General features: G+C 48.9%; 1 protein-coding gene across 3 annotated transcripts in view; it reads right to left on the bottom strand.

Moving 5' to 3' along the window:
* The window catches only part of LOC121151442 (tyrosine-protein kinase BAZ1B), a 49733-nt gene extending 28295 nt beyond the window's left edge, over nucleotides 1-21438 (bottom strand). Inside the window, exons 1-6 of one of the 3 annotated variants that reach the window (XM_040972813.1) lie at nucleotides 20982-21438; nucleotides 12392-12508; nucleotides 11256-11400; nucleotides 4201-4402; nucleotides 4017-4079; nucleotides 1327-1448 (exon numbers count right to left, since the gene is read on the bottom strand). In XM_040972813.1, the coding sequence (XP_040828747.1) occupies nucleotides 1327-1448; nucleotides 4017-4079; nucleotides 4201-4402; nucleotides 11256-11400; nucleotides 12392-12508; nucleotides 20982-21088 (756 nt within the window). In that variant the 5' untranslated portion in view covers nucleotides 21089-21438. Of the gene's footprint in view, nucleotides 1-1326; nucleotides 1449-4016; nucleotides 4080-4200; nucleotides 4403-11255; nucleotides 11401-12391; nucleotides 12651-20981 lie in introns of those variants that run through there. The other 2 variants (XM_040972814.1, XM_040972815.1) reach the window with 2 other exon arrangements.
* Nucleotides 21439-25121: the final 3683 nt, after the last annotated feature.

The raw sequence follows: 25121 nt of genomic DNA, 5'->3' as shown, positions 1-25121 counted from the left end.
CTGCTGCGTCCTGCTAATGCATCCTGGGAGGCAGTAGATGACGGCCAAGTGCATGAGCTCCCGTCCCCCGGATGGAGCTCTAAGCTGTTGGATGCACCCTGGGCCAGCCTTCACCAGAACAGGTGTTTGGGGAGTGATCCAGGGGACAGATGCCATCTTTCCTTCTTTTCCTCTATCATTCTGCCTTCAAAGCAAACCAAAAAATATATATATATTTTAAGAACAGATCTATTCCTAAGCAATATGCCCGAAAAATAAATATATCCCCGGGCCTGATGTGATAACTCAACTTGCTAATCCTCCAACTCCAAGCGCCAGGATCACATACAGACCGCGGTTCATGTCCCAGTCGCTTCACTTCCCATCCAGCTCCCTGCTTGGAGCTTGGGAAAGCAGTAGTGGATGGCCCAAAGCTTTGGGACCCTGCACCTGCATGGGAGACCTGGACGAAGGTCCAAGAGTTATCAGCTCAGCTCAAGCCATTACAGGCATTTGGGGAACGACTCAGTAGATGGAACACCTTTCTCTCTGTATCTCCGCTCTGTAAATCTGCCTTTCCCATAAAAATAAATATTAAAAAAAAAAGAGAGAGAGGAAGGAAGGGAGAGAAAGGTAAGAATGGGGAGTACAGGAAGAAGGAAGGAAGAGCAGATATCCCTGAATCAGTGATTACCCTTGTTAGACACTTTAAGCAGCAGTTGACACCACCTGGGGAACTGACATCCCATACCGGAGCGCCAGCCCTCCAAACACGGTGGGAAAGTGTCCAGTCCCAGGCTACTGCCAGACGGAGCGCCGGGCTACTGCAGGCACTTGGGCAAGCTCAAGTTCTCCATAATGTTACCACTTAGTAAAGAAAAAATACAACCGTAAGACCTAACTACCAAAACCAGAGACTAGAAAAACAATCTGTCCAAAGATACTGACATTTCTCTGTAAGAAAAACAACCCCGAGGGGCTCAACCACTGTGGCCTGGTGACCGCCTACAGCACTGGCATCCCTTAATGGGTGCCAGCTCCAGTGGCTCCAACTGTGATTCATCTCCCTGTTAATGTGTCTGGAAAAGCGGCAGAAGATGACCCAAGTGCTCAGGCCCCTGTGCCCATGTGGCAGACCCAGACGAAGTTCCTGGCTTCAGACTGGTCCAGCTCTGGCTACTGTGGTCATTTGGGGAATGAACCAGCAAATAAAAAATCTTTCTCTCTGACTCTGTCATTCAAATAAATAAACTTGTAACAGAGAAAAAAAAACAAAACCAACCCCATGATATTTTTTTTTTATAAATCCACCAGATATAAGAGGCTTCACACATAGTGCTAACACACCTTATCTTCATTTTGTAGTTTCACGTCGTATTTATGAGGCAGAAACTTTGGAGGAGCCCATTTCCTTTCTCCTTTCTTTAACGACGTAGGAAGTTTACGTGGAGATCTCCGAGCTCTATCATCTAGTCAAAATTAGTGGGGAAAAAAAAAAGGGTCTTTAAATTATCTTCATTCATCCACAAGAATTTGACTGAACACCAGGCAATAGATGAGATGGCATAAACATGAACCATAATGCTGTTAACGCAAGGCAGTAAAGCCTACTGGCGAGCAACAAGTCCATAATTCCCAAACAAGGGAGTAAGCACCGAGCAAAGAACACGTGACAGGAAGGGAACACCTGGCTCATCTGGGAGGCAGAAAGGAAAGAGCTAGAAAGAGCACCACGTGCTCAGAGACAGGGAGCACTGAGGTCCAGACACATGGAGCTCTCCTACCACTCCAAGAGCCCGCCCACTGCCTGGCCAACACCAGGACTCAGAAAAACTGCTGACCTAACTAAAGTGCAGCTTCAAAAACGTAGTAAGAGAAATATCAATCTCAGCAGCTGAAAGATAAAATAGGAAGGTGAAAATAGAAGGTCAATAAAAATGGCATGGAGGACTGAAGATAAATCAGAAGACTCAAGGCCAAACTTCCCAATACAGGTTAAGTGAGATGCCAGTGAATCAAGGGGCATACTGCTTATGAAATGGACTTGGTGCCAGCCAGATGTGGACATGTGACAGAACTCCAGCTACAGTCTGAGAGACGAAGTGTGACCACTGTAGTGACATGAAACCTGGTCAGAAAAAGTGTCAGCAACAGCAGGGCTCTTGTTTCTTTAGTATTTTTTTAAATTAATTAGTTTATTTATTTATGGCTCGTGTTTAAACTACTTTTTTTTTTTAAGATTTACTATTTTATTTTGCAAAGTCAGATATACAGAGAGGAGAGACAGAAAGCTCTTCCATCTGGTAATTCACTCCCCAAGTGGCCGCAACAGCCAGAGCTGAGCCAACCCGAAGCCAGGAGCCAGGGGCCTCATCCAGGTCTCCCACATGGGTGCAGGGTCCCAAGGCTTTGGGCCGTCCTCAACTGCTTTCTCAGGCCACAAGCAGGGAGCTGGATGGGAAGCAGGGTTGCCAGGATTAAATCTAGCACCCATATGGAACCACAGTGTGTGCAAAACAAGGATTTGAATCGCTAGGCCACTGCGCCAGGCCTTTGCTACTCTTTCAAATAAATGCATACAAAAAGGAAAAAAAAGATGTAGAGATCATCTGTAACTACATTAGGAACTATTTCAGAGTGAAGATGCTGAAGTAAGACCACAATAGTATAAGCAATAAAACAATGGTCAATGAGAAATATTAGTATTCCCAAGAATCTTGATTTGAATGAATGAGAAACAATGCAGGACTCTCTACATTATTTTTTTTTTTTTAGAAAATGAGACTTGGTTCAGTTTATTCTTCTCCAGGAAACATTAAGAATATGTCACGGAGGGCCCAGAGTGATGGCCTAGCAGCTGAAGTCTTGCCTTGAATGTGCCAGGATCCCATATGAGCGCCAGTTCTAACCCTGACAGCCCCACGTCCCATCCAGCTCCCTGTTTGTGGCCTGGGAAAGCAGTGAAGGATGGCCCAAGGCCTTGGGACCCTGCACCCATGTGGGAGATCCAGAAAGAAGTTCCTGGCTCCTGGCTCCGGAATGGCTCAGCTCTAGCCACTGCTGCCACTTGCGGAGTGAATCATTGGATGGAAGCTCTTCCTCTCTGACTCTCCTCTCTGTATATCTCACTTTCCAATAAAAATAAATAAATCTTAAAAAAAAAAAAAAACCTTTCATCAACCACAAAGAATTAACTAGTAAGACCCATAAAGCCTAAATAACAAAAACAAGAGCGAAAATATAGATGTCAGGATTCATAAATCAGACCATAAAACAAACTCAAATTTAGCAACAAGGGGTCAGCTACAATGACCATCCAGAGATGTCCTCCTAAGGCGGAGTCACTCAAAAGCCACCTGCACATGCCCAAAGTGTCTACAGAGATACAAAACAGAGGATGCAGGCAGGAAGACGATACAACATCCATATCCAAATTCTGTCAACAGTTCAGTAACAAGGTAAAATCAGTTGATTCCCTGCAACACTGATCGGAAGAGTGATCAGTAGGTACCACACAATTCATATAGCCACAAAGGAATCCAGTCCACACTCAATTACACAACTGTTAGAATCAAAGGCTTCAGCTCCTGATGGGCTCAGCATAGGCCGTAGTGGCCATTTAGGAAGTGGGCCAACACATGGAAGACCCACATCCCCTTCTCATCTCTGTAGAATCTCTCTATCCCAGCCCGCCCCAAATCAATCATTAAAAAAAACAAACAACAAAAACAAAACAAAACAAAACAAAAAAACCTTGAAGGCTTCAGAGACTGAGTATATCCCCAATTCTTCAACTGGCAATCATGACAGAATCTCCAGGGGCGCCCACCTTGACACTTGGTTTATAGTCAGGAAAGACAGGACCGAAGTGCTGCCAGGCCAGCAGCAGAGGTCACAGAAATTCGCTACCTGATGTTCACCACGTCCCTCCACATACATGTGTGTTATCAACAGAAAGAGTGAAGGGAAAGCAAGCTGTGCCATCTCAAGTAGGTAGGAATGAACAGATTTCCAAGCAACTAGATAAAGCAACTTACTATGTTCTTCATTGTTTAGGAAACTGAAGCCTTGATTCACTTTGTCAATATTTTGGTTCTTTTCTGAATCATAAATGGAAAAAAACCAAGTCTATTACACATTTAGCTGCCAGAGCGCTAAGAGATCCATGCACGACGCACTAGGAGCCCATGACTCACTAAGGAAAGCCAACGCTATACATACTAATACTCTCTCTCCTTCCTTCATCCTCTTTCACTACTGCCTCCTTCTTCGGGTGGTCCTGAGCAATCTGACTGGAATTTTCTTTGTCACTTGATGGAGAATCACAAGCCCCATCAGATTTCTTCTCTGCAGCCTCGTCATCCACTTTCTCCAAAGGATGAATCTTCACAATCTTCACCTTGAGCATTTTCTCCTTCCCCACCTACAAAGGATGTGAGAGAAAATCAGAGATAATAAAAAAATAAAGTCACCAACACTGACTCAGAAAAGTAACTGATCTCAAATTCCTATGATCAATCAATCTGACTATGCTGTATTTCTACTGTCCTTGAAATAGAAAAGCAATTAAGAGTCCATGAAAAAAAACCAAAAAAACAATGGGCATCTTTTTTTTTCCTTGGAGTTATTTGTTTATATTGCAAAGTCAGGTATGCAGATAGAAGAGATAGAGAGAGAAAGGTCCTCCATCTGCTGGTTCACTCCTCAAGTGGCCGTAATGGCTGGAACAGGGATGATCTGAAGCCAGGAGCCTCCTCTGTCTTTATTAACCAAGCTTTGTGATAATAGGGCCCACTTGAAACAGCAAATTACAAGTCCATGTAGCAATCCAGTCAATCAAAACCCCAAGATGAACAAAACGTCATTACCCTGTCGTCCATCTATTAAGCTGAAGACCTGTGTCCCAGCTTCCCCAACAACATAAGTCATCTTAACAGACATACAGCAGACAGCCTGAGCACACTTACAAAGCTGCAAACATGTCACCTTTTCCTGGCTTCTCTGCCCACATTCCATTATTCAGGCCTCACCTCCCCTGGAACTCTTTAAAGTACATAAATTAGAAATACAAAGCATCTTAGCATTGCTATATTTACTGTCCGCCCAAACAGTGAACAGAGGGTGAGCAATACAGACACACAGATGCCATGCTCAAGGGATACTGTCCTCGGAGTCTGCAGACAGCCAGAGAGCAACTAGGTACTGGGGGTTGGGGGGGTGGCCGAGAGCCAGCGTGCCAGAGCAATGGAAGCACAGGATCGAGAGCGAGCCCCTCCCTATCATGAGTCTTTATGGGGGCTTGCAAGGGGAATGGTTACAAAGCAATGCCATATCGTCCCCTCTCAGGTCCTGGGTGAGGATAGGGGAGCGTGAGGGAACACCTAAGTGGTAGTAGGGGTGTGGCTTCCAACCTCATGAACCTGAACTGGCTGCCTACCCCACAACAGTCCCAAGGTTTGGGCTGTCCTCCACTGCTTTCCCAGGCCACAGCAGGGAACTGGATGGGAAATGGAGCTGCCAGGACACAAAGTGGGGCCAATATGGGATCCCAGTGTACGCAAGGCAAGGACTTTGGCAACTAGACTACTGCACTGAGATCATATTTTCTATACTCCTTTTTTAAAGATTTATTTATTTTTATTGCAAAGTCAGATATACAAAGAAGAGGACAGGGAAAGAGGAAGATTTTCCATCTGCTTGATTCACTCCGTAAATGGCTGTAACAGCCAAAGCTGTCAATCTGGAGCCAGGAGCCTCTTCTGGGTCTCCCACAAGCGGGTGCAGGGTCCCAAGACTTTGGGCTGTCCTGCACTGCTTTCCCGGGTCACAAGCAAGGAGCTGGATTGGAAGCAGGGCCACAGGGCACAAACCAACGCCCATATGGGATCCCAGCGCGCACGCAAGGTGAGGACTTTAGCCACTAGACAACTGTGTTGGGCCCATGTTTTCTATATTCTCACTAGCTACTTTTTCTTTGTTACTGAGAAGAGGAGGTCATCTGTGTCCTCTTTTGGGTTGGGTTTCATGTAATTTGAACCTGTGCAGTGGATGGCATGCCCAGGCACATTCGGGGGACAAGATGGCCAATTCGTCTGCAGAGGACGCCGAGTGGCATGTCAGACGATGGAGAGAAAAACAGGTTGGACAACACTGCTGGCTGAGCTTTGGCAGCAGTGTCTCGGTGAGTGGATGCACTGGGGTAGACTGTCAGGATTTTGTCAACCTTGGAGCAATGAAAACAACAGCGTCTTGGAACTATTGAAACCATTCAGGCAACACTCTCAGAACATTCTTCTCCACACTTAGGTTTCTAAGATGACATCAATTAGACATGCCCCATCCTCAAATACTGACATAGTCTGGCAGCTGGAAGCAGACCCTTCTGTCTCTCTCACTGACCCCCAAATAGGACACAAGGAAAACTGGAAATATTTGTCCCACCCACCTTCCCCCATGCCTCAACCCCCACCCTAATCAGTGGTCCTCATGTGCCTGCATCCTTTGTCAACTATGTAAATAGCATCAAAAATTAAAAACAAAAAACCTAAAAATTGCTCTTTAGAAATCACTCTCAGAAACACAGGTCATAGACTGAGAGACTGGTCTGCAGAAGCATGTATCTGATGAAGAACACATATCCAGCCTATATAAAAAACTTTAAAGATTCAAAAGAAAAAAAAAAAAACCCTGGTTTTTAATTATAAAAGCATGTATTTGCTATGATTGTCGTTTTTCATGTTTCTTACAAAGGTGAGGGAATCAGAGACGCTTGCAGTCTCTGAGAGAAAAGTCTCCACTTTCCCTCCTGTGGCTGCGTTTTGGGCGGGAAGGAAAGTGCCAGATTACATCAGCTCCAGGTGACAAACACAGCGCCTGATGTTGTCCCAAGGATGTGTGGAGAATGTCCTGAGGGTGTTAACTGAGTGGTTTCTACTGCTCTGAGATGTTCTTGGCTTCACACTGAAGAGATAAGAAATTACTTCTAACACCTGTTGGCTGTCCATGTCTATCTCAGTACATCTACTGGCTTAGATACTTGCTGGAGAACCTGATCTACAGTGTGTTTAATCCGACCCCTTGTCCTCTTTTAGTCATTCTGCTGGACTGGAGGAGCTGGCCACCCTGTCTCTAATGGGTATTTGAGTATGTTGTTTACCTTTGCGTAGGACTAAGCAAGTTGGTCTACATGACATTCCCTGAGGTTGGGGGTTGGTCCCAGTGTGGAAGACCCCCTCGTATACGGCTTTCATGAGTACCTGTGTGAGTAGTAGCTTGGCCTTGTGCACCCGACCCCACTAATGCCCAGTCCTGTTTCAGCAAGTGCAGGCGCAGCATGCTCCCAACCCCAATTCCTGTGAGTCTCAGCAGATGCAGTACCTCTACCAGCCCAATCCACAGAGCTGGCTCTTGTGCACGCTACCAGGTACAATGGCATGACCTGCTCCAGGCCGGGCAGCTGCTGTAGCCTAATCTGGAAGACCCCTCTAAGAATCCACACCAGCCTTGTCCCCAAACCCAGTTGTCTCATGTACTAGCAAATGCTGCTGCCTAGTTAGAGCCCCCTTGGAGCTTCTACCAAGCCTGTCCTCCCCTCCATCCTAGCTCTCAACTACTGCAGGTGCTGCAGCTTGACATGGCCCTCCCCCAAACCCAGCTCTCATATGCCTCCACAGGTACTGCAACCTGGCCCAGCCTAACCTACCTCTAGACCTGGCTTTCATGCATGCTGGTGAGGGCTTGTGCATGCTGGGAGATCCCTAACAATCCCTAGCAGATCTCCCCCCAACCCCAGCTCTAATGCAGGTGTTGTGGCCTAACCCTAACCCTAACCCTAAGAACCACTACTGGGACCATCCCCTGCCCTGGCTCTTATATGTACCAATGGGTGCTGTGGCGTAGTAGAGAAAACCCACAGCGGCCCCCACGAGAGCTGCCCCAGTCCCAGCACTTGTTACACTCACTGCCCACGGTCTGGGGCCCCTCAGAACCCTTACCAACCTCCTGTTCTGGCACTTCCATGTGCCAGAGGTGCGTTGGCCTAGCCCGTAAAAGCCCCAGCTTCATTCTATACTTAGATCAGCCCTCTGTAGACCCCTGCTTCAGATCCATCCCGCCTCCTTCTCTTGAGTGTGTACTACTAGCGCAAGAGTGCAGCTCCTCCTGTCCCTTCCACCAGCCTTAGGCAAAGCAGTTCCCAGAGTCCTGTGGGGGCATAGTAAGTATGCCAATGGCTCTCTTGTAGGTGGTAGCATGTGCTACCCCCAAAATTTTTTGAAGTCTTTTAAAATTTTTTAATCTTATTATAATATGTGCTACAAGGTGAAAAGGCTGCAAACCTATGTGGGCCTCCAATTAGGATGGAGGATCAGGACGGGAGAAGAATGCACCACTTAAAATTAAAAAAATAAAATTAAAAAAAAAAATGCACCACTTAGTGCCTGGGACGGAAACTGTCACCTTAAACACCCCAACGAGCTTGATTGTTCTGAGAAGTTGCTAGCTTTTTCGCACCAGAGGTGAGAAATTCTAAGGCGTGCTGGCAGCTCATGTCTCAGTGTTCACAGGCCCAGGTGCTTGCTGGAAAGCCTGGTTTGGAGTGTTATTCAACCCTCCTTTCTTTCATCATTTGAAGAGGTACTCGAAGTCCTCTGCCGGCTTAGATGAGCTGGCTGTTTGACTTTCGTGTTCTCCTGGGTATGCGCTCCACTCGGGCATGGAGTCAGCAACCAAGGCGGTCCAGTTCTGAAACATGTGCTTTGGGGTCGGATCCTGAGGTCAGAGATCGAGCCCAGAGGTCTAGCTGGGGAACCCCCTAAGAAGCCTCACCATGGAGGTCCTCACACTTGGCTCTGGTGTGCTCGCCTGGTTTGCCTACACACCATGCAGTTAAAATACTGACTACCAGGAACCTCCACGGGCTTCCCTGCAAGCCTCTCTCCCCCAGGCAAACTACTATTCTCAGTTACTTAGTTTTGCTGTTAGGATCCTTCTATAAACAGTATTATGCCATGTTCTGCAATTTACTATTCTAAATTTATTTTTCCTGTTGTAGAGTACCCCATGCCTCAAGTATTTTTTATCCAACCTCAACTGCCAATGGATACTTGACTTATGCTCCTTTTAGATCACTATGAACAATATTGCTGCAAATATTCTCACACAATTCCCCTGAGGCAAAATTTAAGAGGCAAATTCTCAGAAATAAAATTCTAAGCCAAATGATACGTGCATTCTATTCGGCAGTTTATTGTGCTATTTATTGCACTGAACCAGCAATTCTACATTTTTATCGAAATGTGGCACTTTCTTATGTGTTAATCTGACTGGTACAAGACTGCTTCACTATGGTTTTCATTCAATTTCCTAGATTGCACACGAGTTTAGACAGCTTTTCTTGTTTACAAGGATATCCACCTCCCAAAGGCTGCTTCCTTTTGTTCGAACATTCCTTCCTCCACCTTGCAGCCCTTCCATCCCCACTCTCCACCCTTCATACATAGAACTGATCTGGACAGCTTACTTCCCAGAATGCCTCCCTTACAGGTTGGGTCTTGCCCAGCACTGCCCCACAGCTGTGCCCACTCTTCACTGCCTCCCCTTGCTGCTTTGAGGTTCAGGACAGCCAAGCCTCCCAAACACTGATGGCTAGGAGGCACCTAACACTGCCTTGCAAGGTCTTCCTTGACCCTGATCAGGCTGCTGTCAACAGTCCCTTTCCAGCACTCAAGTCAATGATACCACAAAAGTGTGCCAGGACACTGAATGGCATGAAGTTTACAGTTAAAACTCACTGGTGATGCCAGACATTACCTCAATAGGCAGTCAGAGTCAATTAGTGAAACAACAAAAAGAATGAAGAGTAGAGCCGGACAGACATGGAGTTGAAAGCTTGATTCTGGTCTCATCACCTCCCAGCTGCTGTAGGTCACACAGGTGAGCAGTCTATCTGAGTCATGCCTGCCCTCCCTTCCTCATCTCTCCTGCCAGCCTCTTCAGAAGAAAAGGCAAATACACTGACTTTCTCAGTACCTCTGCAGCTCAGTGTTGCTATGTAAGCCACAGCCTGACCAGCCACGCATAAAGCCAAAGGTGGGCTTTATGTCTGATGCTGTCCTCCATCAAGAAGCAGAGAAGCTAAGGCCTGACACACAGTACACTGAAAGGACCAGAGGGACAGGACAGCCTAGGTCCCTGACTGTTCACTCGGCTCTATTCCAACACAGAGCTGCCCACTTCCAAGATGCATTACGTCAGAGAACTAAATGACCACATTATTTAAGCCAGTGCTACTCCAAGTGCAGCCCCCAACACAAGGGCACTCTCACCAGTGGCAACTTCTTAGAACGCCGCCGTTTCAGGCCCTGTCCCACAGCTCCCGGATTCCCAGGGCATGACCCAAGGATGTGCTTTCAGAAGCTCTCTCAGTAACTTTATTCCCATTAAATACATCAGACCAGAGCTGGCCACTATGCAGTCTACCACTACACACAGCCAACAGCACCTGACAGATACACGTGAGCCTCAGCAAGCTGCTGAGCCTCAGCAAGCTGCGAGAGGCTGGCTCCTGTCGGCCACCCCTGAGGTTTCTGTGCAGATGCTGCACCAAGTCCAGGAGCCAGCCCAGAGACATCTAACACAGAGCCCTGCTGCCTAAATCTGACTTTCAGGTTTCAAAACATACAAGTATCACTTAAATAGATATATTTAGGTAGGTATTCATTCATTCATTTATCTGAAAATCAGACTTAAGAGTGCTGGTTCACTCCATACATGGCCTCACCAGCTAGGAGAGCTTCACCCAGTCTCCCACAGAGCTGCAGAGGCCCAAGCGCTGCTTTCCCCACGCTGTTGGCAGGGCCCTGGATCGGCAATGGAGCAGCAGGGATGTGAACGGGCGCCCACAGGAGCAGCTTTACCTGCGACACCATAATGTCAGCCCCAAGAGGACCCCTTTTATAATAGCTAGCCTTTTAACTATTTGGGTTGGAAAAACATTTTTTTAATTAAGTAGAAAAAGCAAATTGTCAAATCTCTCACAAACAGAGTGAAGACACAGACTGAACATATTTGGAAATTTTAAAATTTTCAAGATAATAAAACTATCAAAACCTCAGAGAAAGTACGGATCCACTAGTACCTAGTATAGCAGTTTTCATGGCACTTAGCATTCGCATTAATTAGAAGCTCTAAAATGTACGTTTTAGAATATTTAAGCACACTCCAAACATAACAGCCTTTTCCACACATAAAGATACATTCTGTCCTCCGGCACTTACCTCAAAGTCACACTCCTCTCCCACGGCGTATTTGGTCATGATCTCCAGCCAAGCAGAGTCCACTAGCTTCTCTAAAGAGGCTGTGTTATGGTGAACCATTTCCAGGACAAGCTTCTCATACCAGGTAGGGAATTCCTCCTTCAAACTAAACACACACATCATCAGTTACCAAGGAAACACAGCAAAAGCTATTCAGAGATCTAATTCATGTCAGCACAAACATACCTTTAAAAAAAAAAAAAATTTATTTTATTTGTGAGGCAGAGAATAAATTCACTCCCCAAATGCCTACAAGAAGAGGGGTGGGACTGGGCAGAAGCTGGGAACCAGGAACTCAATCCAAGTCTCCTTCGTGCGTGCCCTTGCAGCAGGCCCATCAGTAGAGCCCACACTTGACCCCAGGTCCTCTGCAGAGGCAGGTGTCCCAGCAACCTCTTCATCACTAGGTCAAAGGTGCTCTCTCAGACCTCCCTTTCTAGAGAACTACTGCTATCAAAACAGAAATCTTTCCTTAGCAAATGTCTACAGGGCAACAAATGACGAAATAAAAAAGATTAAAAGCTATATAGTCAGGGCTGGCATGGTGGTATAGCAAGCAAATCCTACGATTGCTCCACTTTCCAACCAGCTCCCTGCTAATGTGCCTGGGAAAGCAGCAGAGGAAGGTTCATGTCCTTGGGTCTCTGCACCCACATGAGAGACCTGGAAGAAACTCTTGACTTCGGACAGGCTCAGCTCCAGTGGTTGCAGCCAAATGGGGAGTAAACCAACAAATGAGAAATTTCTCACTGCTCCACCTCCAATCCAGCTCTCTGCTTGTGGCCTGGGAAAGCAGCAAAGGATGGCCCAAGTCCTGGATCCCTGCACCTGCATTCGAGAATCAACTCTAGGCTTTTGGGCTCAGTAGGGCTCAGCCCTGACAGGTGCAGCCATTTGGGGAGTGAAGGGATGGAAAATCAACCTGTCTCTCTCTCCCTCTCTAACTCTGCCTTTCAAATAAATAAGTAAATCTAAACAAAAAAAAAAAAAAAAAGCACACACACAACTAAACACTCAGTACAAACACTTTGCTGTAGGCCAAAGCACCCTGAAAGCACTGTGCATCCCGTAAAACCCCATGGGCAGCCGTTCCTTACAGCTCGGCCACTTCCTGCTCCTCCTCCCAGGCCTCCTTGTGCGTCAGCTGGCTGCTGCCGGTGCTCTTGCACGTCCAGATGCGCTCACTGTACCTTTCCAGGCGGGCTTCATATTCTCTGTGGGCAGTGGCTTAGGAAAACAACGTTCAACTGCGACAACCAACCCAGAGCCATAAAAAACCGAAGCATCAGGGAAAAACGCCCAGTGCCCTTTCGTAACATGAAGGAGGAAAAGAAAAATGGAGTTGACTTTCAAACAGCAAGAGCAAAGTAAGCCAATTAAAGAACAATAAAAAGAATTCTGTCACATTTTACAGCTAAAACACTAGTATCTATTTTAGTACAAATGTGATTTCCTCAGTTCGCCACAAAGTTTTGCTTCACAAAAGAACAAAAACATTGTAGGGAAAAAATAAAGGCAAAACAAAGCACAAGTCATAAGAAATAAAAATTTCAGGTCAGTGGAACTGCCACACAACCCAAATAGTTGGTCAACTGAATCATCACAGGACACAGTGAGATGAATGTCCACAGGCCCACGGACAGTCTGAATGACGTTACACATATACCAACGATCACCTACAGTCTCCCAGCCTGTCTGGAAACACATGTTGCTTTTTAGGATTAAAAGATATTTTTGATGCATTTACAGTTGGGCTTTTGTTTGATTGTTTAAAATTGGGGGGGAGGGCAGTGTGGTGGTACAGCACACTAAGTCTCTACATGCAGTGCTGGCATTCCCATATGGGCAGCAGTTCAAGCTGAGTTGCTCCACTTCTGATCCAGCTCCCTGCTTATGGCCTGGGAAAAGCAGCAGAGGATGGCTCTACTACTTGGGCCCCTACGTGCACTTGAGAGACTGAGAAGGCTCCTGGCTTCAGATTCAACCCAACTCCAGCCACTGTGGTCACCTGGAGAGTGAGCCAGTGGATGGAAGATCTCTCTCCTTCCCTCTGTAACTCTGCCTTTCCAATAAAAATAAATATTGGAAAATCTTCCATCTACTGGTTCGCCCCTAAATGCCCGCACAGTGAGGACCCCAGCCAGACCAAAGTCAGAAGCCCAGAACTCCATCCTAGTTTCCCACCTGGTGACAGGGCCCAACTCCCCGGGTCATCTTTGGCGGGCAGGGAGAACAATGGAAAGCCAGAGCCAACCAGCCCTTGTGTCGCCTAGTTTGCTATTGTCTCCAGAAGGATCACCATTCACAGATCACTGCTAGCTGCTCATTTTTCATGAGGCATGGGGAAAGAGCTTCATGTAAGCTAGTTATTTGGCAACTGTCTACTCTATCCCAACTGGAATTCACTACCAGCCAGGCACATTCAAATTCAAATGACAATTTATTTTCGCGCATATAGCAACAGATGCTGTGCAACAAGATAAACTGACACTATAGCTAGAGAATCAGCTGCCAATCCCTCCACTTTCCAAGGGACAGGTTTTATAGAGGAAGTACTCGCACTTAAAACAGGCCCTGGAGCCACCATTGCGGCTGCAGTGAGCAAAGCTGCTGCCTGCAGCGCCAGCATCCCATATGGGCACCTATCTGTGTCCCAGCTGCTCCATGTCCAATCCAACTCCCTGATAGTGGCCTGGGAGAAGTAGTGGGAAATGGCCCCAGTGCTTGGCCCCCCAGTGACCTCTGTCAGAGACACAGGTGAAGCTCCTGACTCCTAAGATTGGGCCTGGTCATTGTGCCATCTGGGGATTCAGCCAGTGGATTGAAAATCTCTCCCCTTCTCTGAAACTCTTTCAAATGAACGAACCCTAAAAACAAACAAAAAAATCAACAAACAGCTCCCTCTGTAATATTATCTCCCAACGACTATTCAGTTGGGGCTGGCTCTGGGTTTATCAGGCTAACACTCACCTGTGGTGCCAGCATCCTATACGGGCACCGATTCTAGCCCTAGTGGCTCCACTGCCTATCCAGCTCCCTGCATATAGCCTGAGAAAGCAGCAGAGGATGGCCCAGGTCCTTGGGCTCCTGCAGCCCACAAAGGAGATCTGGAAGAAGCTCCTGGCTTTGGACAGCTTAGCTGCAGTCATTATTGTCATCTGGGACTCTCTGTGTCTCCTCCATGTAATGTAACTCAGCCTAGAAACAAACTTTTTAAAGTATTCATTTTTTAATATGGAGATTATTGCTCTTTCAGAGGTATGATCAGTAAAAAGGCAACAACAGGAGCAACCCCAATGGTAATCACAACGCTTCAGGCCGCAGCTCAAGCACCCCACAGTGCCTCCACCCTGTTTTCCCCTCACCAGAGATGACTCAACACGCAAGTGACTAAACAGGTATCACCATCAGTAGGATCCACAAGCTACACTTCCATGGAAAGTTCTGTAAACCCAGTCATTGAAACTCACATACCCTATACCCTCAGACAAGGAAGTATGGTGCGACTTTCAGAGGGGTACTGTCAGTCTCCAAGAGACCTGCTTTCTCCCTCTGCCCCAGAGAAGGAGGAAAAGGGTAAAGCAGCAACAGAGGAAGAATCAGTAAGTGGCTCGACCTGCAATTTGCAAAATGCTGGGGAACATCATTCAGCTATATTTAAGACACTGAAGGGATGGGCGGGCAGCTTAGTGGTTAACTCTCTCTGTTCGAGAGGGCTTCGTCCTTGATTCCAGTACCCTGCCAGGGCACCCTCTGGGGGACAGTGCTGCTGCCTCACCTATTTGGCTTTCTATCACCTTCATGGACTGCGTCCTGGGCTGCTGCAAGTATTTGGGGAGTGAAACAAACCATGAAAGTTCTCCCTCCCTCTGTAACTGTGACAGTTAAGTAGAACGTTAAGTAACTGCATGTGATGTCAGCACCCTATAGAAGCGAGTTTGTGTCCCAGCTGCTCCACTTCCCATCCAGTTCCCTGCTAGCGGCCTGAGACAGCAGCAGAAGATGGTCCAAGTGCTTGGACCCCCACACCCCGTGGAGACCCAGATGAAGTTCTTGGCCCTGGCTTCAGACTGGGCCAGTCCCAGCTGTTGCAGCCATTTAGGAAGCGAACCAAGTTCTCTCTCTCTCTCTCTCAACTCTGTCTTCCAAAATGTCACCAACCAAGACATTTGCTTGAATTTAATTTCCTGTGACATGCAAAATTATTTTAAAAAGAAAAAAATTTAAAAACTATTAAACAACAACTACATTTAAAGGGGAGGCACTGTCACCCGATTGGAGCCCCGAGGGCAGCGCTGGTGACTCCTGCCACTGCACCCTGGGACGCAGTTGACTGAGGAGCCAAGTGTTTGGCTCTTGGTCACCCAGGGTCCCAACGTTAGCCTGGCCCGGGGCCAGCTACTGCAGGCACTTGGGGAGTACACCAGCAAACGAACAGCTGCATCTCCCTCTCTCCGTCACCCTGCCTTTCAAATTAATCAATCTTAAATATGCCTTATAAAAAGTACCGATCGGGCCCGGCGCGGTGGCGCAAGTGGCTAAGTCCTCGCCTAGCACGCCCGGGATCCCATATGGGCGCCGGTTCTAATCCCGGCAGCCCCGCTTCCCTTCCAGCTCCCTGCCTGTGGCCTGGGAAAGCAGTCGAGGACGGCCCAAAGCTTTGGGACCCTGCACCCGCGTGGGAGACCCGGAAGAGGCTCCTGGCTTCGGATCGGCATAGTATCGGCCCGTTGCGCTCACTTGGGGAGTGAATCATCGGACGGAAGATCTTCCTCTCTGTCTCTCCTCTCTGTATATCCGCCTTTCCAATGAAAAAATAATAAAAATAAATCTTTAAAAAAAAAAAAAAAAAGTACCGATCTGTATTGCTTGATTATGACTGTTCAAACAGTCCCTCCTCCTCCCCAAGGTGGGTCGCCCCTCTCCTCTGGAAGTCCATTCTGCTGAGTCATTTCACTTACTGCCATGAACTTCACTGGTAGATCTGCATGCTAAAAGCCCTCACACCAGCCCAGTGGGCCTAAGCCATGGGGACCTGCCTGATGGCTCCTTCCTTGGTGTCGCTCACCACCAGGCAAAGCCATCCCCATTCCCACGTCTTCGCTGCAGCTCTGTGACGTTCTTGCCAACTCTGAGCCTTCCAAGCCACACTCATTACACCTTGTTGGCCGAGAATATAGTCCTCTGTTCTCCATCTCACAACCTCCCCTATCTTACAGGCCCTGGAGAGGAGTCTATTCCCAACCACCTGCTTCCTCCACCGAGTTCCCACCTCTGCCTACGTGCCTTGTGGCTTGCTCTGACCAAGGGTCAAAATGTGACATTTGCTGCTTCCAGGAAGAAGCTTTAAAAGCCTTGGGACCCTGCACCCATGTGGGAGACCTGGAAGAGCTCCTGGCTCCTGGCTACAGAATGGCTCAGCTCCAGCCATTGCGGCCGCTTGGGGAGTGAACCATCGGACAGAAGATCTTCCTCTCTCTCCTTCTCTCTGTATACCCGCCTTTCCAATGAAAATAAATAAATCTTTTAAAAAGAAAAAAAAAATACACTGTTTCTTCCTCACCTAGTAATTTTTAAAATTTCTTTTTAATACATTTTATGAGAAAAAAACACAGAGAGAGCAAGCATGAGAGCGGGATCTTCCATGCCCACCTCAGGTGCCTACCAGCTGTCAGGGCTGCAACAGGCCGAACAGGCTGAAGCCGGGAGGACTGACCCAGGTCCTCCTTGCAGACGGCCACCTCCGTGGGCCTCCAGAGTGCCCCCCTCCAGCAGGAAGCTGGACTCGGGGCAGAGGCAGGACTTAGATCCAGGCACTTTGCTAAGACATTCGGGTACATCCAGCAGCATCTTAACCACTCAATAAATGTGTGCCTACGACTTGCCTTTTCTCAATCAATGTAGCTGTTAGAAAATTTAAAACAATTTTTTTAAAGATTTATTTTTATTGGAAAGGCAGATATACAGAGAGGAGAGGCAGAGAGAAAGATCTGTCCACTGATTCACTCCTCCAGGGGTTGCAAAGGTCGGAACCACGCTAATGCCAAGCCAGGAGCCTGGAGCCTCTCCCAGGTCCCCCACACGGTGTAGAGTCTCATGGGCCGTCCTCAACTGCTTTCCCAGGCCACAAGCAGGAAGCTGGATGGGAAGTGGGGCCACTGGGATTAAATCAGCACCCATATGGAATCCCAGAGCATGCAAGGCAAGGACTTTAACCATTATGCTACCGCACTGGGCCAAGAAAATTATAAATCCTGCATGGTTTACATTTTGATTGGATAGCAGTGTAAACACTTCAGAATATTCCCTGACAATACTAACTCAAATTATTACGCTTACTAGTCAAATTAGATAATTCCAAGAGCCTAAGACAAACTCCTAAAATAACCCTTCACAATAGGATGTCTTGACTTAGCTTAGCTGATCCTGCTCATGCTATGAGAAAGTGAGAAAAATCAAAGAGGGAAAACAGCCCGTCCAAAAAGTATTGAAATCAGCCACTTCTAAATCCTATTTCAGATTTAAGGTTACCCAAAATAAGTCCGTCATTCTCAATGACTACCCTGAGCAAATGCCAGGGAGGTTTTCTCATTCCAGCAACTGCTGCACATATAATTGCAGGCAAAATGTCAAATCAATTCTCTAAAGGTTGTGTAACCTATTCGTGATAAGATATTGTCAAGCCCTGGACCACCTCATTATGCACCCGCTTCTTTCGGAGTTCAAGAGCGACCTTCTTACCCTACCAGGCTGCTGACTGGTTCTCTTCAGCCCCACAGGATCTGTACGTTAAGTACACTCCTTGGTAACCTGAAAGGTACGGTGGCCCGGAGCAGGACAGCTACAAAAGGGACAAGAGAGAAGACAACTGAGCCAACCCTGCAGCTGCCTTACACCCTATTTTCTCTCTTTGGACCAGAACCTGTTGTTAGGTTAAAGGTAAATCTAACCTGGTGTCATGTGTTGAACTGACACTAAATTATTCAAGTCAACAGTAAATCTCAGCCAATAAAATCCTGCCTGGCAGCCACAACTTAATCTGTGGCTGGCTGGACACATCCAGGTACACCTGTCCGGGGCCAGGAGAGCTACAGAGCACATCACCACAACGATCATTCCTCCTGGAATTCCACTACCAAGGTCAAAACTTACAGCTTCTAAGCCTTAGGAACTAGCACAGCAGAGGCACCCGGAACTCTCAGCACATACTGCCTACAACTTCAGCCACCGCCTCTAACCCACGCAGACAGTACACCTCACTGTGGCAGGCTCCGGCCAGCACTGTAGCACATCAAGCTGAGCTGCTGCCTGTGATGCTAGCAGCCCCTAAGGAAGCACCGGTTCGAGTCCCAGGCACTGCTTCAGATGCAGCTCCCTGTATATGTGCCTGGGAAAGCAACGGAGGACAGCCAAAGTACCTAGGCCCCTGCCACCTCTGTGGAAGACCCATATGGAGTGCCCAGCTGTCGCAGCTATTTGGGGAGCGAAGCAGCGAATGGAGGATAGCGATATTGGTATCCCTTCCTCTCGCCCTTCTATGTCACTCTCCCCTTCAAATAAAGAACTCAAGCTTAAAAAAAAGACTAATCAAGTTAATGCTTTGCAAGGTAGATCCAGTGTCTTGCTAGGTACTAGCCTAGCAAGAGTAATATGCTACAAATCAAAGCTCCAGAATAATCCACATCACCATCCCTCTAACCCCGGCATCAAATGTGTTATTCACCAACTGCACCAAAGTTTAATGAAAATGTACAGTACACCTTCAAGAATGGTTAACAGCTCACAGATGTAATTCAATAAAATAGCAGACAACTTTGCCACAGAGCACACGTGCAACCAAAAGGTGGGTATGCAGAGAAAATTCAAGTATCAAATTCTGTTTAAGACATAATTACAAATATAAATGAGAACCGAGAGTAATACTTTACATGCAGCTATTACCAGCCTGTTTTCCTCTATGAAACCACTAATAGCCTAATAAAAGAAATATGCCAACCAGACAGCGCAATTGTTTAGAAACCACCCTCCCAGTGCTTCCCCTTACACATTCCCAAGGGTGCAATCGCCCCGTTCCCCCATCTCCCCCGAGTTTCTAAACCAGTACCTAACACTGTTTAAGAATGACCTGACTGCACAGGTTTTAACTGCTGGCATGGGAAAAGAAAAATGAAGACTACTTACTGCACATGTATTACTTCAAATGCCTCTGGCTTCAGGTGCCAACTGTGATCTTTTCATTAAACGACAGAGAACAGCCTGGGATGCCAGTGACGCGTCTGTGACCCAGGGCCATTCCCGGCCTGCTTAGTGTCTACTCCAGACTCGGGGCCCGTCCCCTCTCCCCGTCTCCCTTCTCACACCCACTACAACCAGACCCGAAACATATTCACATCTAATCATGCTGATGTGTGGCCCATCAGCCACTCAAAACAATAGCTAACTGAATCAGCGTCACCTGAAAAGGACGCGTGTGTTTTTGCTCTGTTCTGGGATTTTAAAAAAAAGCAAAGATTCTTTTAGAAGGAGGCTGTATTTAGTGACGCTAAAGGCTTCTCTAGAACCTTCCAAAACCCCGGACCCAACAAGAAAAAGCAACATCTAAATATCCATCTTTTAGACCACAAGGTTGAAATCAACTACAAGTGCATTCTGGCCACCCAGGAGAGGAAAGCAAATCGCTCATGGGCCACAGTAAGGCCAGCAAGCCCACAGCACAGCGAAAAACCAAGTCCTTTCACTGTGCTGCCCCTGACACCCAGCCTCGGCTCTCCAGGCTTGCTGTAGGCCTGATTCAGAAATGCACGTTCACACACAAGCATCACCAAAAAAAAAAAAAAAAAAAAAAAATCAATGAAATATCATCTGGCAATCCATTAAAATAAAGTAACCGAACAGATTGCACCTGCCCCCCAAATCTCAAAGAACGAGTGGAAAGGATGCTTCCTAAGAAAAGCCATCGGCCTCAAGGTTCCCCAAAACTGAACCCGCAACTTGTACCTGCGTCTCACTATTGGAAAAATATATACACATGTATATTTATCTCCCCCCCTCAAATTTCCAACCTGTGTAAGCGCCAGGAAGGAAGTCCCCCCGGTCCTCGCATGGCGGTTTTTTGGTTTTTTTTTTTCTTCCCTCCTTTTCTCGGCTAGCTCTGGCTTTCTAAGTCTCCCAGCTCTGTCAGTTCATCCATCCCCGGGGCCTAAAGTCCACTCAGGAGCAAGAAAGCCATCCCAGGCGCGCCCCGCAAGACAACGCCAAACCCGGACTTGAGGTTCGCAGGCGCGATCACGAGGCCGCGCGCGGGAGGCCGGGGGATGGGGGGGGGAGACCAATTTCCAAAACTTAACTTGCCGGTTTAATTTAAATCAAAAAGCGAGAGAGAGAAAAGCCCAAGAATCCCTGCTCTCCTCCCCCGGCAACCTGGGCCAACTTGGGGAGCTGATGGGGGGCAAAGCACGCTCCTCCACCGCGAAGGCCCCGCCGATAAAGTGCGCGGCTTTGGGGGTGGGGGTGGCGGAAAGGATGGAGGAGGGCGCGCGGGCCCCCCGTTTCGGCGGGCGGCCGGACGCGCTGACAGCTGTCCCTCCACCCCCACCCCAAGCCATCCACCCTCCCCAGGCGCGGGCCCCCCGCCCGACCCCCCAGCCCACGAGCGATCTGGGCCGGCGTGCGGCTGTGGAAGGATACTCTCGCGTGCGGAAGGCCTCCTGAGTATGCGGGATGGTGAAGAGCGGCTCCTCTCCAGGCAGCGGCTTCACCAGCGGAAAGGGCTTGCGGCCCAGGAGCGGCGCCATCGCGGCGGCGGCGGCGGGGAAGGCGGGCGACGGGGATGGCGCGGCTCTCGGCCGGCCCGCAGCGGCCCAGCACGGCCCGGAACGAGCGCTTGGGTCCCCGGGAGGCGGCGAAAGGGGGGAAGGGAGGGGTGAGAGGGCGGCGCGAACTCAAGGCTCCCTCAGGGCTCGGCGCGTCCGCGCGACAGCCATGGAGCGCCACGCCAAGGGCCGCACGAGCTCCCCGCACTCCCCCTCACGCACACCGCGGCGGCGGCGGCGGCGTCTCCCAGGCACCCTTCGGCTCCACCTCCCCCACCACCGCGGCGGACGGCAGTCACGACTCCCTTCCTCTGAGCGGCACCGGGAAGGAAATTATTGAAAAATGGCGGGAGATTCCCCTCCTCCCCTCCCGCCGAGCCGGCGCGCACACTAACTTGCTCCCCTGTGGCGCCGCTGCCGAATGCTCCAATAGGCGGAGAGCTGCGCGGCGCTCGCCTGCTATTGGTCCGGCGCGGCTGCCGCTCTCCGCCGGGGGCCCGCCCCCTCGGCCGCGTCGAGTTGGGTTGCGGCGCACTTGGAGGGCAGTCTGAAGAGGTGAAAGGTCACGTTATGTAAGCCGCCGGTGACAGGCGGGCGTCGGGGGGGAACGGGGAGGGAGAGGGCCGAGCGCAAAGTCGGGCCGACGACTGGGAACCGAAAGGCCGAGAACTCCCGGGGGCAGCGCCTCACACACACAACTGCGCCATCTGTCACTAACGGGCGACACCGACATCCGGGCACCGCTGTCCGAGTGGGGCGCCCGGGCGGGAGGGGGAGGGGCAGCGCGCGGCCAGGGGCTTTGTCTTTCCACTGGGCGCTCCGCCCCTTCTTAAAGGCGCTGCGCTCGGCCACGCCCGGCGTGCGGGGTGGGGGGGACGGGGATGAAAGGGTGCGGGCGAGTGGGGCTGGGCTTCCAGGAGGGAGCTGGTGAGAAGTGACCCCAGGACGTGCTGCCGAAGGAGAACTTGAACCCTTTCAGCCTTGCTTCCTACCCGCCCGCCCCACCTTTCCCATCGCACCCCCTTCCCAAAAGTTAACTTGCTCGGGATGCGCGTTCCAAGGGCTTCCTGGAAAGCATCAGGCACAGAAAACCTGCTTGAAGGAAAAAGAAAAATACGTTAAGGGGGTTGCATGAGATTGAGGGTGAATCTGGTCATCCTGTTAAGCGCCCTCCTCTAGGCGTTCCTGCGTGCTGGGTGCAGCTCACGGACCTGTAACGGGAAAGTAAGACACAACACAGTGCCCTGAAGAAAAATTTAAACATCATCTCAGCTGTTAATGAGGAGAGCTTTACAAAGTGCGCCGTCGGGAAGCAGCGCCATCCGCGCCTGGACGGGTGCGGAGAGGTGCCTGCGACATCCTCCAGGTCTGAGAGGAAGCTGGGGTTTGCGACACCCAAAGGCCCTGGGGTGGAGTTCCTATCTCCCAACTCCCCTGGCAGCGGGAAGGATGGAAGAAGGAGCATTAGGAGAAAGAAGTAGCAGATGGGCGCTCTCTCTAGTGAATCGGAAAACACCACACTGCAAAACTGAGACCCCACGTGTCCATGGCCCTTAGCCTTTCTCAGGTCCCTGGGCTACAATGTAAGGTGTTGCTGAATAAAGCCTGCAGCTGCCTGTCTCCTCTTCCTCTCCCTTCAGGGAAAGGCCACTCCCACCCTAAAGGCCGATAAGTTCCAAGATGGATACCATCTCTAGGAAGCCTCTGGGTAAGACCTTGCAGGAAGGAAGGTATTTCGAGAGAAATGGAAACAAGCCTTCTCTCATGGGAAGTGGCATTGGAGGTCACCGTGGAAGAGTTGCCCAAATGGAAAAATGAGGAAGGAACTTTCTAGATGCAGGTGGTTACCTTCAGGACACCATAAGGAACTTGGGACACAGGCCATCCCATCATGACACCAGTTCGAGTCCCAGCTATTCCACTTCTCATCTTGCTCCCTGCTAATGCTCAGGGAAGGCAGCCAGCAGATGGCCCAGATGCTTGGGGCCCTGCCACTCACATGGGAGACCCTGAGGGAGTTTTCAGCCTGGCTGAGTTCTAGCAGTGGCAAGCTTTTGTATTTTTTTTTCAAAGATAAGCCTGGGGGGAGAAGGAAAGGGGAGCACAGTGTTAATGCCACACCCTGAGATGCCAACATCCCACTGCAGAGTGGCAGCTCAGGCGCCAGCTGTTCTGCTTCCCATCCAGCTCCACACTTACACATGCGGGGAAGCACCAGGTGATGGCTCAAGTGCTTAGGCCTCTGCAAGGCTCATGGAAGACCCATGATGTTCCTGGCTCCTGGCCTCAGTCTGGCTCAGCGTTGCCTGTTGACATCTGGGGAGTGAGCCAGCACTCTGCCTTTCAAGTAAATGAACATTACTTTTTAAATCAATTATTATTATTTTGGGGGCCCAGCACAGTAGCCTAGTGGCTAAAGTCCTCACGTTTCACACCCAGGATTCCATATGGGTGCTGGTTCTAATCCCAGCAGCCCCGCTTCCCATCCGGTGCTCCCTGCTTGTGGCCTGGGAAAGCAGTCGAGGACAGCCCAAAGCCTTGGCACCCTGCACCTGTGTGGGAGACCCGGAAGAAGCTCCTGGCTTCGGGTTGGCTTAGTTCTGATCACTGCTGCCACTTGGGGAGTGAACCATTGGACGGAAGATCTTCTTTTCTGTCTCTCCTCTCTGTATATCTGACTTTCTGACAAAAGTAAATAAATCTTTAAAAAATTTATTTCGGTGCAAAAAAAATGAAATCCATGTGTTTTTTACACTTGGTCTTAGCCAAAAGGCCGAGAAGCGATGTGTTTTTTAATACTACATATTTTTTCAAACTATTATTTTTATTTGAAAGATTAGCAGAGAGAGAGAAATGGAAATATTCCATGCACCGATTCCCTCCCTACATGGCTCCAGAGCTGAGTTGATCCAAAGCCAGGACTCTTCCAGGTCTTCCATGTGGGTTCAGGGTCCCAAGGATTTAAACCATCCTCCATTGCTTTCTCAGGTCACAAGCAGGGAGCTGGATGGTAAGTGGAGCAACCGGGACACAAGCCAGTGGCCGCATGAGATGCTGGCACCTACAGGTAGACGATTAGCCAATTAAGCCATAGCACTAGCCCCATCAAGCTGTGAAAAATAAGTTTCTGTCTTACAATAGGGGAAAAAAACAAACTAGAATATGATTTACTGGGCAAATGGCCTCCACTTCCATGGTTCAAATGAATAAAACACCCCACTAGCAGTGAGGCTAATTAACACAGAATGTAGCTTTTCTAAAAAAGATTTATTTATTTTTATTGGAAAGGCAGATATCCAAAAGTAGGTGACACAGAGAGGAAGATCTATGCAGTGGTTCACTCCCCAAGCAGCCGCGACAGCCAGAGCTGAGCCAATCCGAAGCCAGGAGCCTGGAGCTTTTTCCAGGTCTCCCACGCAAGCACAGAGTCCAAATATGCTGTCCTCCTCCCTCCCCCCCCCTTTTTTTAAGATTTATTTATATTTATTAGAAAGGCAGATTTACAGAGTGAAGGAGAGCCAGGGCCAAGATGTCAAAATCTTGTGCTTGGATAGGCATTGGGCTTTGTGGAGACTTCAGTGAGGAAAGATAAGCAGTTCTTAATTCTAACTTCCTGTGAGTGAAGGCAGTGGGGACAGCTGTTATCCATGTCCCTCCCACAGTGGGGACCTGGATTGAGTTCCTGGCTCCTGATTTCAGCCTGGTTTAGCCCCCACCATCCTATGTGTGCATTTGGAGAAGTGAACAAGCAGATGGTCACTTTATCTTTGCCCCTGTCTCTGCCTTTCAAATAAATAACAATGCAAAGTTGCATCCTGGACCCAACACTGTAGCCTAGTGGCTAAAGTGCTTGCCTTGCACTCCCCCGATCCAATATAGGCACAGGTCCGTATCCCAGCTATTCCACTTCCCTTCCAGCTCCTTGCTTTGTAGCCTGGAAAGCAATCCAGGATGGTTCAACACCTTGGGACCCTGCACCTATGTGGGAGAGACCCAGAAGATGTTCCTGGCTCCT

The sequence above is a fragment of the Ochotona curzoniae genome, unplaced genomic scaffold, assembly GCF_017591425.1.
Source record: "Ochotona curzoniae isolate NIBS_2020 unplaced genomic scaffold, NIBS_Ocur_1.0 contig_2321, whole genome shotgun sequence".
Lineage (NCBI taxonomy): Eukaryota > Metazoa > Chordata > Mammalia > Lagomorpha > Ochotonidae > Ochotona > Ochotona curzoniae.
This window is presented reverse-complemented; position numbering and strand designations above follow the sequence as displayed.